Here is a 12,709-nt window from a genome sequence, read left to right on the forward strand (position 1 = left end):
AACCCCAGAGAGCAGGCAAGGCCCCAAATGCCCCAGGAGCCTAGCCTAAAATGGGGCATCCCCAGCTGATGTGAGCTTTAAATCTGGTGGCCATGGGGTCCCCCGCCCGATCAGAATCCACCCCCCAGGGCCTGGCTCCTGCCTGTCAGGCCCCAAGCTGGGCTGGCTGAGCAAGAAGCTTGGCAGGCAGGGTCAGGGTCACATCCTCATGGGCAGACGAGCTGATTTTCTGCCCCCAGCTTCCCGGATCCCACGGCTCGGGAGTCAGTGACTGCACAGGGCAGGAAGGTGACGGGAAGGGAAGGGAAGGGAGGGGATTGCTGGCTGCGCCCCTGCGGCACGGAGCTGGGCGCGCTTCCCAGCACTGTCACTCTTGGGCCAGACGAAGCGCCTGCCCCCCCGCTGCAAGCCTGCCCCCACCCGCCCTGCACAGAGGCAGGAGGGCAGTGGGCTCTGACCCCCACGGCTCCGGGGACTAGTGCACGTGTGGGCAGGCATGTGCCCCAACTTTGCATGCAGCAGGGTGGCAAAGTGCTTGGGGGTCCTTGGGGCTGGAAGAAGCTTGGGAACCCAGCTCGAAACCCCCTGCCCCTGCCCTGTTGTCCAAAACTCAGCTCCCAGGCCTCCCTCATTCCAAAAGCAGCTGCTCCGGCCAAGCCTGGCTGGGCACTGGCTCCCCTGCGCCACAGCAACAGACCTGGCGCATAGTCCTCTGCATCCCTACTCCTACCCTGCCCCCATCCCCAAGCAAGGGAGGGAGGTAGGGCAAGGGGGTGCAGGATACCCCTCAGAGCATCCTGCTATGCCAGGTGGGCAATGCAATGCACCCTCGAGAGCTAAGGGGTGGTGCACCCCTGCAGGCAATGGGGGGGGTCCTCCAGTGGCCCCTGCCCCTCCCTGCAGGGCAGCTCCAGCTCCTGCCCCCCAGCAGGGGCATTTCTTTTGTTCTGAGATCAAAGAGAAGGAGTATAGGATTAAACTGTCTGTCATGCATGTCTCTGTATTCATCAATGAATCTTGCCAAGAGTAAGAAATTCGAGAGCCTCCTCTGTGTCATCATCGATAGAAATTAATTAGATGTTCTACCTGGCTAATGAGATGCGCAATATGATGGTACAACACCAGCAGGCCGGTGCTGGAGCGTGATATGCTCAGGCCTTTTATCTCCCTTGGTAGCTTTGATCTGTACCAGCATAAAACAAAAACAAGCTACATAGCAGGCAAAGCTAATCATCTCCTGCACCCCCCTTACACCCTCCTGAGTAAGGCTCTGCAGGACAGGGACCTTCTCTCAAGCTGCGGGAGCTTCTTGCTCCCTTTAAGGCTCTACATTTGCCATGGTCACTAGGTGCTCTGGGCCAGGCTCTATAGGATGCTCCCTGAGCAAGCACTGAGAAATCTTTCAAGACCAGCTTTCCTGGTCTGTATGACACTGGGAACTTGAAATCAGTCATGCTGCCTCTGAAAGACTCCATGTAGAACCAGCAGGGTTGCACCAACCCCAAAACCACCCCTAGCTGCTCTGGATCAATCCCATGAGAACACAAGTCCTTTCCCAACACTTTTCAAAGGGAATCCCCTTCACTCCCAGAGACCAAATATCCTTACACAAAGAGTCCCTGTAGACAGGGCTGGTGCCCCGGAGGATTCAGTGCTAGTTCCATTATGAAGGGGAACTTGGTAAACAGGTTTGTGTTTTCAGGGTCAGAACCACTGATCTCTGTCTTTTGTTAATGCAGTCTTCCTGGTCAAGCCAGTGCAGCTGAGAGAGACCAGCGAGCTCTAGCTGGTCCCCAGGAAAGAACAGAGTCCAACACCAGGGCTGGCCACTTGAAGCAGCATGAACTCACTGCAGCACGCTCTGCACCGTGCCCTCCAAGCCTCCTTCTGTCTTTTGCCAACTGTCTACAGTTGATACACCTGGAAAGAACCCAGCCTGGCTTCCAGAACCTGTGGGACAGAGGTGGTGGAAAAGGGTGGGAAAATTACGTTTCCTCATAAGCTACATTTGGGAATGAGACATGCTGACGTGCACGAGGGCTCCCCCAAGGCTAGCTGCAGTGTGGAAGTGCGGCTTGAGGACAGGGCCTGGCACACATGCACTCTGTTTTGCATCACTGACTGCTCACTCCAATTCAATACTGCAAGGGTAGCCGGGGTGCTCCCGGTACCATGTTGCACTGGTTTAACTTGGTATCTGCAGCTGCAGACAGGTGGCAACTGAGGGGACTGAAAATAATCCTAACTGCCAAGATGCAGGAAAAGCAACACTCAACCCACCATCTCAGTTGAAGTAACTGGCTGATCCAGTCAAACTCAAGGTAAGACCTTGAATCTTTTGCAGCCCAAAGGATCATTGCCAGAGATTAACCAACTCTCACAGACTACCTGGATCAATAATAACCTTCATTTAAGAAGAAAAGTGAGGACCAAGAACAGCAGCTCCAGTTCCACAGTGAGCCAGCAGGCAGGCAGGGACACCCTGACTTCCAACCTCTGCTGTACCTACAAAAACACCGCTCTTTTGTTGGGATCTAGCTCCCAGCTCCAATGAGGCAGCAGAGATGAGATGAGCATACTTCTGCACTGGCCTCATGTGAGGGAACCTTACGTGAAACCAGTGTTTAATTGGGAGCCAGCTCCATCGTTACTTCCCACGATCAGTTTGCTTTGTGTAATATCCTTCCCAAGCTCTCAGGTTCTCAGCAAGCAGCATGCACCCTGCTTACCCTCTAGTTTTTTGGAGAAGTAGAAATAGGAGTCACCATCTCCGCCAGTCAAGTAGATGGAGTGAGTCCACACATCACAGGCAAGATGTTACAGGTTACAGAACAGACTTCTCAGGCACACAAGCTGAAATCACATAAGATCTGGCCTTGGGAAACTCATCCCTTCCCGTTTTGAGACCCACAGAGCTACTGCCAAGTCACTTAAGGCAAACAATTTCACGTCATGGACCAGACCTTTCCATTCACACCCACTGACAACTGACTGGGAGAAACTTAACTTGATGGGAGAAGACTCAGAAGATGAAGATCCTGTCTCCTGACGTTCTAAGGAAAGACATGCCAGTGTTTTACTATTAACACAGGAACTACTGCCAAGACCTGAACAATCCCGTTGCTGCACTAGAAAATGTAACCTCACCCAAGGCAAGAGGCAGAGGGCACCGCACACTTATGGAAGCAAAGGAGTTGGAGATGAAAGGGGACCAAAGAGGTCACACCAGTCCACTTCCTCCGACAGTGCTCCCTCGTACCGTCACTAGTCTCTTGCTCAATCTGCTTTTTAAAGTGTCACCCACGGCAGTGCAACATTTAGCCTAATTTCCAGTCCCTTGTTTGTAGGAGTATGCCTTTCTTCCAGTCTGTGTAATCCCTGTTAACAGTTTAACTTTCTGCTAAAAGCAGCTTGTCATTTTCAGAAATGGCTTCTTCAGAGCAGCACGGCACGCAGCAGCTGGAACACGCCGCTGCCTCGCACGTCAGCCTGTACAAGGCACGGATGTCTTGGATACCACCGCATCCAGGTTTGTTCTGCAGCTACCACTACAAGCAGCCCCCCTAGGGTTTCCTGGCAAGTGCTCTCACCCAAGAACATCTAACCCACTCCCTATTTCTAGTTATGTTCCCAGTTCCACCTTCTTCCTCCCTGCAAGGGTGCTGTCCATTGCAGAATCAGCCCAGGACACTTTTAAAGTCTTAGATAGAGCAGGGCATCCCAGAGACCCCATCATCACAGACAGAGCATGGAGAAAAGATGTGCCTTAAAAAAAAAGGGAGGAAAAGGCTGGGACATTACCTTTAATCAACACTGCCAATGCCACATGGCGTTTCTTTGTCTACCACAAACATTCCCAGTCACTCTCCTGCCTATCGGTTGCTGGCTAATCTAGTCAACCTGTATCCACGGAGGCAGCCTCAGCCCAAATTCGCCTCTTGGGAACATGCTGGAACACGAAGCTTGTACTGTCTAAACATTAACGTCCTAGATCCCAATGACATTAGAGACAAAACATGTCCTGGACAAAGAAACCAAAAAAGCAGTGGCACCCAGGAAGAAGCCAAACAGAAGAAGGAGGCCACAGACACACAAGCTCCTTAGGAGAGGTTCTCACTCGCCCTGCTTTGTTCTCTAGCTCTCGCAGCTGTGGATTTAGGCAGTAGTCACTGCTGAACCCTAGCCTCTGGGGAGTTCCTGCCTGTCTGCACTGCACATCTCTGTGTCTAAGGGATAAGCAAGATTCTCTGATCAGCTGGAACAGTCCAGATTCAGCCTGCAGGCTAGATTCACCCAACTGCTTCTTCCCCACACCTTACCTTTAACAGCAAACACAGAAGCAGCTTTACAAGGGAACCGATTCCTGTAACACCTTCACTAAGGGAGGTTTCTTCTTGACAGTACACTATATCACAAAATCAGATTCAACAGCTTCATTGTTGCATTTCACACCTGCCACGGTATCTGCCTCACCCATTTCAGGGAAGAAACACCAATATGCCAGCAGTGCAAGCACAATTTGGCCATGTGTAGCTCATCCCTTTCCAAAGGAGATAACTACTTCAAGAAATAGAAATAATGCAGCAAAGTTTTTGCTGACCTCACTGGAAGTAGCAGATCAGCAAGACAGAGACTGGACAGCCCATATTGAGACCAAACACCCTGGATGAGAATCTCAGAAAGTCTGATTTTACCTGCTTACTGCAGGACCAGAATGGATCTATACAAGCTTGCTCCAGGGCACAACCGCTTCAGGAGCTAGGAGGCTAGCATTCACTGAGTCACCTGCAAAGACCCCTTAGCTGGGATGCACCATCGTAACTTTATTCCAGTTCTCTCAAAAAAACAGCAACAGTAACTGAACGGAAAGGTTTCCTGGGGGTTTGACTCAGCAAACCTCCTCTACAAGGTGTCCCACCAAGTCCAGCAAAGGCACAGGAAGGGATACAGAATTAGTCTGACAGTTCCTCCATGGGACAAGACCAGTGACTGGTGGCTGCTCTGCAGCAAATGTTTACCAAACTAATAGAGGACATAACCGGGTGATAATCCACATGTGCAACACAGCCCAGCCTTTCACATACTGCTCATGGGCACTGTGGCAGTCATCTCAGTTTAGGGAAAATTCTGATAAAGAGGATCATGCTGATGAAAATAAAACACACTATGATTAGCATTATCCACAGCAACCAGTTGACAGATTTCTTTGCATGCTGCTCAAGACGTTCAGACTCATCCTTCAGCTTCTCAAAGTTATGGTCCGCCATCCTGAGGGACTGAGACAATGTCTGGGGAACAAAGAGAGGGAGCTGTAAGTCAGGTGATTTTCAGGAGAAGGAAGACAACATCTTGGGGCTGGTGAGTAATCAAGCCAAGTGGTGCTGACAGCCAGACCAGCAGGCACTACAAATGGAGAAAATACAAAGGGGCCCCAGTGGTTAATACAATGGGCACTCAGATTTGAGAACTGCAGTCTGAAGGGAGATGCCCACAGACAGATTTAAGACCTTAAGTGAAGTAACCCAATGGCAGAAGTGCCAGACATCTGTGGCTCCCAAAGCCTTCAAAGGTCAGACCTCCATAGCTTCAGGCACCTCCATTTGAAAGTTTTCAGACACTACTTCTTACATTCATAGATGGAGGGCCAGAAGGGACCAAAGTAGATCATCAAGTCTGACTCCTGCCCCTGGGCAGGAGAGAATACTGGGCTTATATGACCCCAGGTAGGTAATTGTCAAGCCTCCTCTTAAAGACCCCCAAGGTAGGAGCCAGCATCACTTCCCCTGGAAGTTCGTTCCAGATCCTAGCTGCTAAAGTTGGTTCGACTTAGCAAACCTCCTCTACTTCCCTTGGAAGTTGGTTCCAGATCCTAGCTATAGCTAAACACAAAACAAAAGATAAAGTCTGCCCCCAGTAAAGACCAAATGCACCAAAGAAAAGACAGGTCCTGCCAGTGAACTCTTTCCCCTGTAACCATATTTAGCAGCCAGTTACAGATATTACTGTTTATACAATATCTCAGCATATTCATGTTTTAGGCTGGATTCCTAGTACTAATGGGTGCTACCTGATTATCTTGTTTAATAACGTTCTGTGCTGCCAAAGTGTTGTTTTTGAGACTGCGAGCCAAACTCAACATTTCTTCTGCTAACTTCTCCTGCATGTTCTGATGATGCTGCAACACGGCATCCAGCTCAGTTGCCGACTGCTTCTCATCAGGTTCAAGTCCTCTACAGAGAACAAGGCAGAAAGGTTAGGATGCTTCAAACGATTTCAAGGACTGTTCTCCCAAAAGCACTTTACTATGTAAGCTGACAAGCACATTACATTACAGCTCACATATCTTATCAATTGGAAAGAGCAGCAAGTTAAACACAGATCATAGAAGCCAGTCATTAAAACCTGCGCTTACACAAACAGGAAGAAAACCCTTGCACCCAAATCAAAAAACATTTGGAAGTCAGAAGCCTTTGGAAAGCAGCTGTCACTTCCCACAAAGTAGCAAAATGTTAGACTCTGACTTACTTGCGCTTCCTTACGTTTGACTCCTCAGAATCTGTTTAAAAAAAACAAACAACTAGTTACCTTGCATTTTAGCATATTATAAACCTCCAAGCCTGACTCTATCATGGCAAGCTGCCTTATAAGCAATGATCCATGATAACTACAAGAGGCCAAAGGAAATTAAAGGCTTAACTTTGTCTGGGCACCAGCCTGAGGAAACATGAGTTTAGGAAGCTTTGACAGAGCAGGCACCAAGCTATCATGCCCGCGTCCAGTTCAGAGAAATGGAAGAAACCAGCCTGAAGAAAAGGACTGAATCACTGTTCCAAATGACAGTAGCTCAGTTTCTGATCTAGGTCAAGCGTAGCTCCTCCAGCACCAGCTAGAGAAACTGGCCACTGATGTGGCTGGGTACAGTGCGGACCAGTCACACATTTTAGAAGAGTTAACACGATCTAGAATCAAGTGCCTCCTGGAACTATGCAATCTGCCTGTGCCAGGAGACACAGGTAACAATAAGACTGGACTCTGGTGTCCAACCAGCTGATAAGACAACTAGAAGTGTCAGCACAGATGCTGGTATTGTCTGCCCAGTCGTTCCCTGATGTGCTTGTGCTAGGCTTCTTCAGGACAGAGAATATCTGTCTGCATGAGTCTGTTTAAAAAAAACGTAGTTACCTTGGAAAGCAGTTACCTTACTTTCAACCATGAAGTAAGTCTGAATTCACGCACAGATATTCTCTGTCCTGAAGAAGCCTAGCACAAGCACATCAGGGCACAACTGGGCATTAGACAATACCAGCATCTGTGCTGACACTTCTAGTTGTCTTATCAGCTGGTCTGATAGAGGAGTTCCAGGGTGACAGAATCCTGGGGTCAAGCAGGCTTCAGCTGATTTGTAACCACCCCATGCACCAGCATGCAACCCTGAGTGTCTGAACCAAGTTCTCAGATAGAAACTTACCATTGATGGACAAGGGATCCTGGGGAGGCAAGGAGATAAAGTAAGATTAGGTACACACACAAATGGAACTGAGGCCCACCTGCAAGCACGTCTCACCCCCACCTCTCATCCTCCTCTTTCTAATGTTTCCTGCCAACAAGTGTGTGTGGCAACTGAAAAGTATGTCTGTGTAATAAAAGTGCTTGCTGAAGGCTCTATGAAGATTAGACCAAGTGTTTTTCTGTATTTATTTAAATATTAAGCTATAAGTTATTGCTAAAAGCCTAATTATAGTTTAAAATGTAGTGAGGCCTTGTATAAAGTAAAGCCTAGTAAATTTAGCAAAGCCTAGAAGTAGTAAGGCCCTGTGGCACAGTTAAAATTACCTTATCAAGGGAATGCAAGGCTTGTATTGCTATTAGTCCATCCATAAACAGTTAAAGAAAAAGAAATCTAAGTAGTTGTATGTTATCAGTGTCCTTCAAAAGCTATAAATTAGCTGAAATATCTAAAAACCATTCAGAAGAAAGATGCAGCTCTGTGAAAAGGATTAGTTAGCTGTTGCCTGGATCAGTAGGCCTGTGGACCTCGAAAAGCCCAAGAACTGCATTCCAGGGTCCTTCCCGGCACCCCTCAGACAGCATTGTCCGAGGACGCCTGACCTCGCTGAACTTTGTGAAAAGAGACGCTTGCAGTGTATCGGGCATCAGAAGGACCGCCGATAAGTTGCCGACACGAATTGCTTTTGTCTGTCATCGTTTATCTTGTTATTACGCATAGCTGTGTTTTTCATAGTTTCATAGTTTCTAGGGTCGGAAGGGACCTGAGCAGATCATCTAGTCCGACCCCCTGCCGTGGCAGAAAAGAATACTGGGGTCAAACGACCCCAGCAAGATGTTCATCTAACCTCCTCTTAAAAACCCCCACGGTAGGAGCCTGGGGGTTTTCTTTTTCTTAAGTCAATAAATCTTTCTTACCTTTCTACCCCCGACCACACTCTCAATCTAAACCCTCCGCAGGCAGCTGGGACAGTGAGTAACTGCCTTGTATCCACCACAAGGAGCCAAGAGTGTCACAGATCATAAGTCAGGTTCAGCCCCTTGAAGGCAACATGCTGCCAACTGACAATCTGTGCTCTCACTGAGGAGAGATGGGTGTATCCTCAGCTTTAAAAACATGCACTTTGAGAGGAGAATTGAAAAAAAGAAATTAAAAAAAAAAAAATCTCAGAAGCTGTAAGAGTTCCCTTGGCTGTGACCTGCCCCCACAGACAACTACAGGTCTGAAGTCTGCTACCAACAGCGGTCCCTGAGGACACTGTCACTTCAAGGCTGGAAAGAGTATGCTGGGGACAGCACCTGGCTGAGGTAGGTGACCCCCTGGAACTAGCAGCAAAACGTACTGTGCCAAGCAGCTCACTCCTCATGTTGTCCGTACAGCGAGCTTTCGTCCGCAGGTGAACTGTTTTAGTGGCTGGGGTTCGCTCTTTGGTCGTAGTAGGAGTTCGTCCTGGAGCCAGGAACTGATTTGCCAGTGCCTTCTCAGTTGATGATGACTATAAAAGAGAAACAGCCAAAAGGAGTCATTAACCCAATGCTCTCCAAGGGACACCGGAGAATTGAGTGACCTGGGGCAAGAATTCAGAGAGTTCCTCCACTGTTTCATCCCAAGCAATAGGAAGGGGAGCAAGACAACACAGCATAGACAGCCATGACTGCAACAGATCAAACTGCAGCACAGAGATCATTACGTGCCAATTCTCCAGATGCACAAACATCTCTCTAGAAACATGCCGCGCAGGAAGCACAGACTCAAGGGCAAGCTACATCTGTCACAAAGGCTCCCTGCTCAAAGGTAATTCTGGGACATGTGCACGACGAGTCTGGAATGCCAGAAGTCATGGCCATTTGTTTAACACAGGGGTGGGCAAAATACAGCCCGGGGGCCAGATCCAGCCTGCCAGGCTGTTCTATCTGGCCCGCAGGGCCCCTAAAAATTAGGAAATTAATATTAATTTGCTCCTGGCTGGCTGTCAAAGATGGCAGGACCCAGCAGCAAGGCTCCCGCTGCCCCGCCCCCACCAACTAAAAACCCCTACCTAGCAAAGTCTTCTGGCCTGGGACCATGAGGCTGTTCCCGCTTCCCTGCACCAGAGAGGGAAATGCAGCCCTTGACAGCTTGCCAAAACTCAGTAAGTGGCTCTCCACCCGAAATAACTGCCCACCCCTGGTTTAACAGAATTCAAGATTTCGACTGACACACGCAAGGTTTTGAGAAAGAGCGCATGTGACAGAGACGCCATCCCACACAACAACGGCAGCAAGGTGAACACGAGCCAAGCGCAGCCAGACAGACGAACCTTACCAATTTTTCAGCTTCCAGAAGCCCCTTTAAGAAATCCACTTTGCGGGAGTATTCGTTCAGCAGCTCGGGGGCTGGCTTGCTGCAGGAGTCAGAGGAGACCGCAAGAACCGGGGGTCAGCGTTTCCCATGGCAAACGTTTCACAAAAATCGAGTAGAAACGCCTCAGGGATGGGGGGACCCTCCCTGGCCCCCCAGCAGCTAACTTTAGGGCGGTCAAGCTGCCCGCAGACAACAAACGTGACCGATACCTCTGGCACGGGCTTCTCCAGGGACGCCGTTACCAGGCCGGACGCGCGTTCATGGCAGTAGAAACAGCCCTCGGGGGACGCGCGGACTCAGGCCGCAGCCACATCGAGCACCCCCCCCACCTTCCCAAGCACTGGCCAGAGACGCGAATCTGCAGGGGCCAAACTCGCAGGAAGACGCCGCGCCAGGCTCGGGAGCGCTCACCTGGAGCGTTTCTTCAGCTCGAGGAGCATCTCTTCGAGGGCACCCACGTACTGCAGAGGAACCCCCCCCAAAAAACCAAACACACTCCGTTATGTGGCAAGACTAAGGGCGCTTCTCCCCCTGCCACCGCCGCGCTGACCCCCCGGGCCCAGCCCCGACCTGCTCCAGCCGCCACTCGCCCGGGTGGCGGCGCTCGGCCGCCAGCGCCTCGCAGCGGCTCAGCAGCCGCATCAGGTTTAGCTCCAGCCGCGTCGCCGCCATGGCCAGCCCGGCCCGGCGCCGGAAGCAGCCTAGCGTCACTTCCGTGCCGCCATCTTTGCCACCGCGGGGCGGGGCCTGAGGACGCCCCGCCTCGCTTTGGGACCCGCGCGTCTGTACACGACGACCCGGCCCGGCCGCGCCAGACGTCACTTCCGGACCTCCATCTGCCCCCTCCCCCTCGCCCCGGTCTGGGACCCGCGCGCCTCCACACAACTGCCTGGCGGAAGCTGCCGCGCGTCATTTCCCGGCCGCCATCTTTGGCGCCGCAAGGAGGCGGGGTCTGCGGAGACCCCGTCCCCGGCCCATCCCCTTGCTGCACGTGGCGGCAGGGCGGAGCTTGCACTCGACGCCCGGCGCTGCCCGTGGAGGGGTGGTCACACGTGACCGTGTTTAAAAACGGCAACGTGTGGAAAAACACCTAAAACTGCTACCGGCCAAGCAAGCTGCGGTGGAAATGTCCCTCAGGGCCGCGGGGCCTCGCTTTCCTCTCACAGGCTTGGTCCTGTGCTTGACTCCCAGCAGATTTCAGATCCTGCTTCCTCTTCACGTCAATGTGCAACGCCAAGCAGAATATCGTTTGCTCCGAGCACCTGGCTGCCGGCTCCCCACCCGCGAGGGGCAGCCAAACCTCCGACAAAAGAATCGGGCGTCTGAAATGTTTCCCTCGGGTGCAGTCAGGGTCTGAAAACCTCCGCTTTGCCTTTGCTGTTGGCTCGTCTCCATCCACAGATTTGTCCGTGGCCGCCCCTCGTGCCGTGTACATGGGTCGCATTGGGCTGCTCCCTCTGTCTGGCCGCGAAGTCCTGTCCTGGGAGCCAGTCTGCTCGAGGATGCTGTGAGGAAGTCTTATCTCTGCTGGATTTCGGCAGGGTGGAAGATGAGCTGTGCCTTGTAGCCAAGGAGGTGGGAGAAGAGTGTGCAGAGGAGAAACTCCAGGCGCTCTAGCGCTCGCGTCTCTGGCGAGGCTCTGGCAACCAGACGGAGCAGCTCCTTTGAAGCAAGGACGAGGCATGTCGATGGTAAGGTGCACGGGTTTAACACGCAAATGGAGACTATCAGTCCTAAGCGGGTGTCGCTTGGATGTCAGGCTGCAGGGCAGGGCTAAAGGGAGGTAGGAGATAAGGGAGCACGTAGTGCCGTAATCCTGACCTTTGGCATCCAGCCTCCCCGCTCGGCAAAGAGCCAGGGAAAGCTTCGCTCCACGGACTCCCTTCCCCTTCCAGGAGTCGCCAGAGGCTCTGCCAGGGTAGGATATTACTCAGCTCACAAGCATCCCCTCCAAGCTGGCTGGCAGCCCGCAGGGTGGAGACTGCGGGGAGAGGAGCCCGTGGCTTGGAGTCCCAGGGCTGGGAGGAGTGAGGGCTGCTGGGGGGCAGGATCAGAGCCGGCCTGGGGGGGGCTGCTGCAGAAGGGGCATCTTCCCACTGGCATTTCTTTTCTGCCCACCCCTGCCCCTGGGAGGGGATGTGCCCGGCTGGGAACCTTGCACCCTTCCCTAGGCCAGGCTTGGCGCCCCCGTCATGTCCCTGCTCTGCCCCCGTTGCAGCTGGGATGGGCAGGGGTGCTGGGTCCCACTGCTCCAGGCCCAGAGGTGGGGGGGGTGCTATCTCAGGCAGCTCTGGCATGCATCGCCCCTGCCCCGTCCCCAGCAAGCAGGGCTGCCCAGGCACAACCTCCAGCCTCTATCACCCTGCCTGGCAGCCTCTTTCGAAGTATCCCGGTGAGCGATGGCGGCAGGGGATGCTGCTCGGGCCGTAGGTACAGTGGAGACTGGGGGGCTGCGGGATGGGGAGAGAACCCGCCCTAACCACTAGGCCCGTCACTGCATCCTGGGCTGTGTTGCATGTCCAGGGAGCACAAGAGAACAGCTCCCTCCCTGGTGTCATCGCACATGCGTGTACACGCCTGCATGTGGACATGGGCTGATGCTTTGCAAGGCAGCAGTCAGAAGCCAGGTAGCCACAGCAGTGCGGGGGTGGGGGGGCAGCATGGTGCCCCCACATGGGGGGGGGGGGTTGGGAGGAGGGGACAGCTGTTTCCCATCCCAGCAGCACCACCTTGGGTCAACTGCCTCAGTTCCCCGGGGCTGCCAGCTTCCCTCAGCAGTGCCCTGCCCCAGTGCCCCCCCAGGCTGTGAGCTTCCCCCTAGAATCATCCCTTCAAGCCCCAGTCACGGGTCCCCCCCTC

General features: G+C 52.5%; 1 protein-coding gene across 1 annotated transcript; it reads right to left on the bottom strand.

The window, feature by feature from the left end:
* Positions 1–4,803: 4,803 nt before the first annotated feature.
* On the bottom strand, positions 4,804–12,458 carry LOC149853191 (vesicle transport protein USE1-like). The gene is made up of 8 exons (XM_090028032.1): positions 10,421–12,458; positions 10,262–10,311; positions 9,812–9,890; positions 8,850–9,002; positions 7,469–7,487; positions 6,526–6,556; positions 6,068–6,230; positions 4,804–5,288 (listed from the first exon to the last, which is right to left on the bottom strand). The coding sequence occupies exons 1-8, from the start codon at positions 10,520–10,522 to the stop codon at positions 5,106–5,108; spliced, it is 780 nt and encodes a 259-aa protein (XP_089884158.1). The 5' UTR covers positions 10,523–12,458; the 3' UTR covers positions 4,804–5,105.
* Positions 12,459–12,709: the final 251 nt, after the last annotated feature.

Source organism: Crocodylus siamensis, chromosome 14, assembly GCF_052110815.1.
Source record: "Crocodylus siamensis isolate JL-2025a chromosome 14, ASM5211081v1, whole genome shotgun sequence".
Lineage (NCBI taxonomy): Eukaryota > Metazoa > Chordata > Crocodylia > Crocodylidae > Crocodylus > Crocodylus siamensis.

Coding starts and splice junctions, on each gene's coding strand:
- LOC149853191 (XM_090028032.1), bottom strand. CDS start 10,522: ATGGCGGCGACGCGGCTGGAGCTAAACCTGATGCGGCTGCTGAGCCGC. Junction 10,312..10,420: donor GCGAGTGGCGGCTGGAGCAG/GTCGGGGCTGGG, acceptor GTTCCTCTGCAG/TACGTGGGTGCCCTCGAAGA. Junction 6,231..6,525: donor TCAAACGTAAGGAAGCGCAA/GTAAGTCAGAGT, acceptor TGTTCTCTGTAG/AGGACTTGAACCTGATGAGA.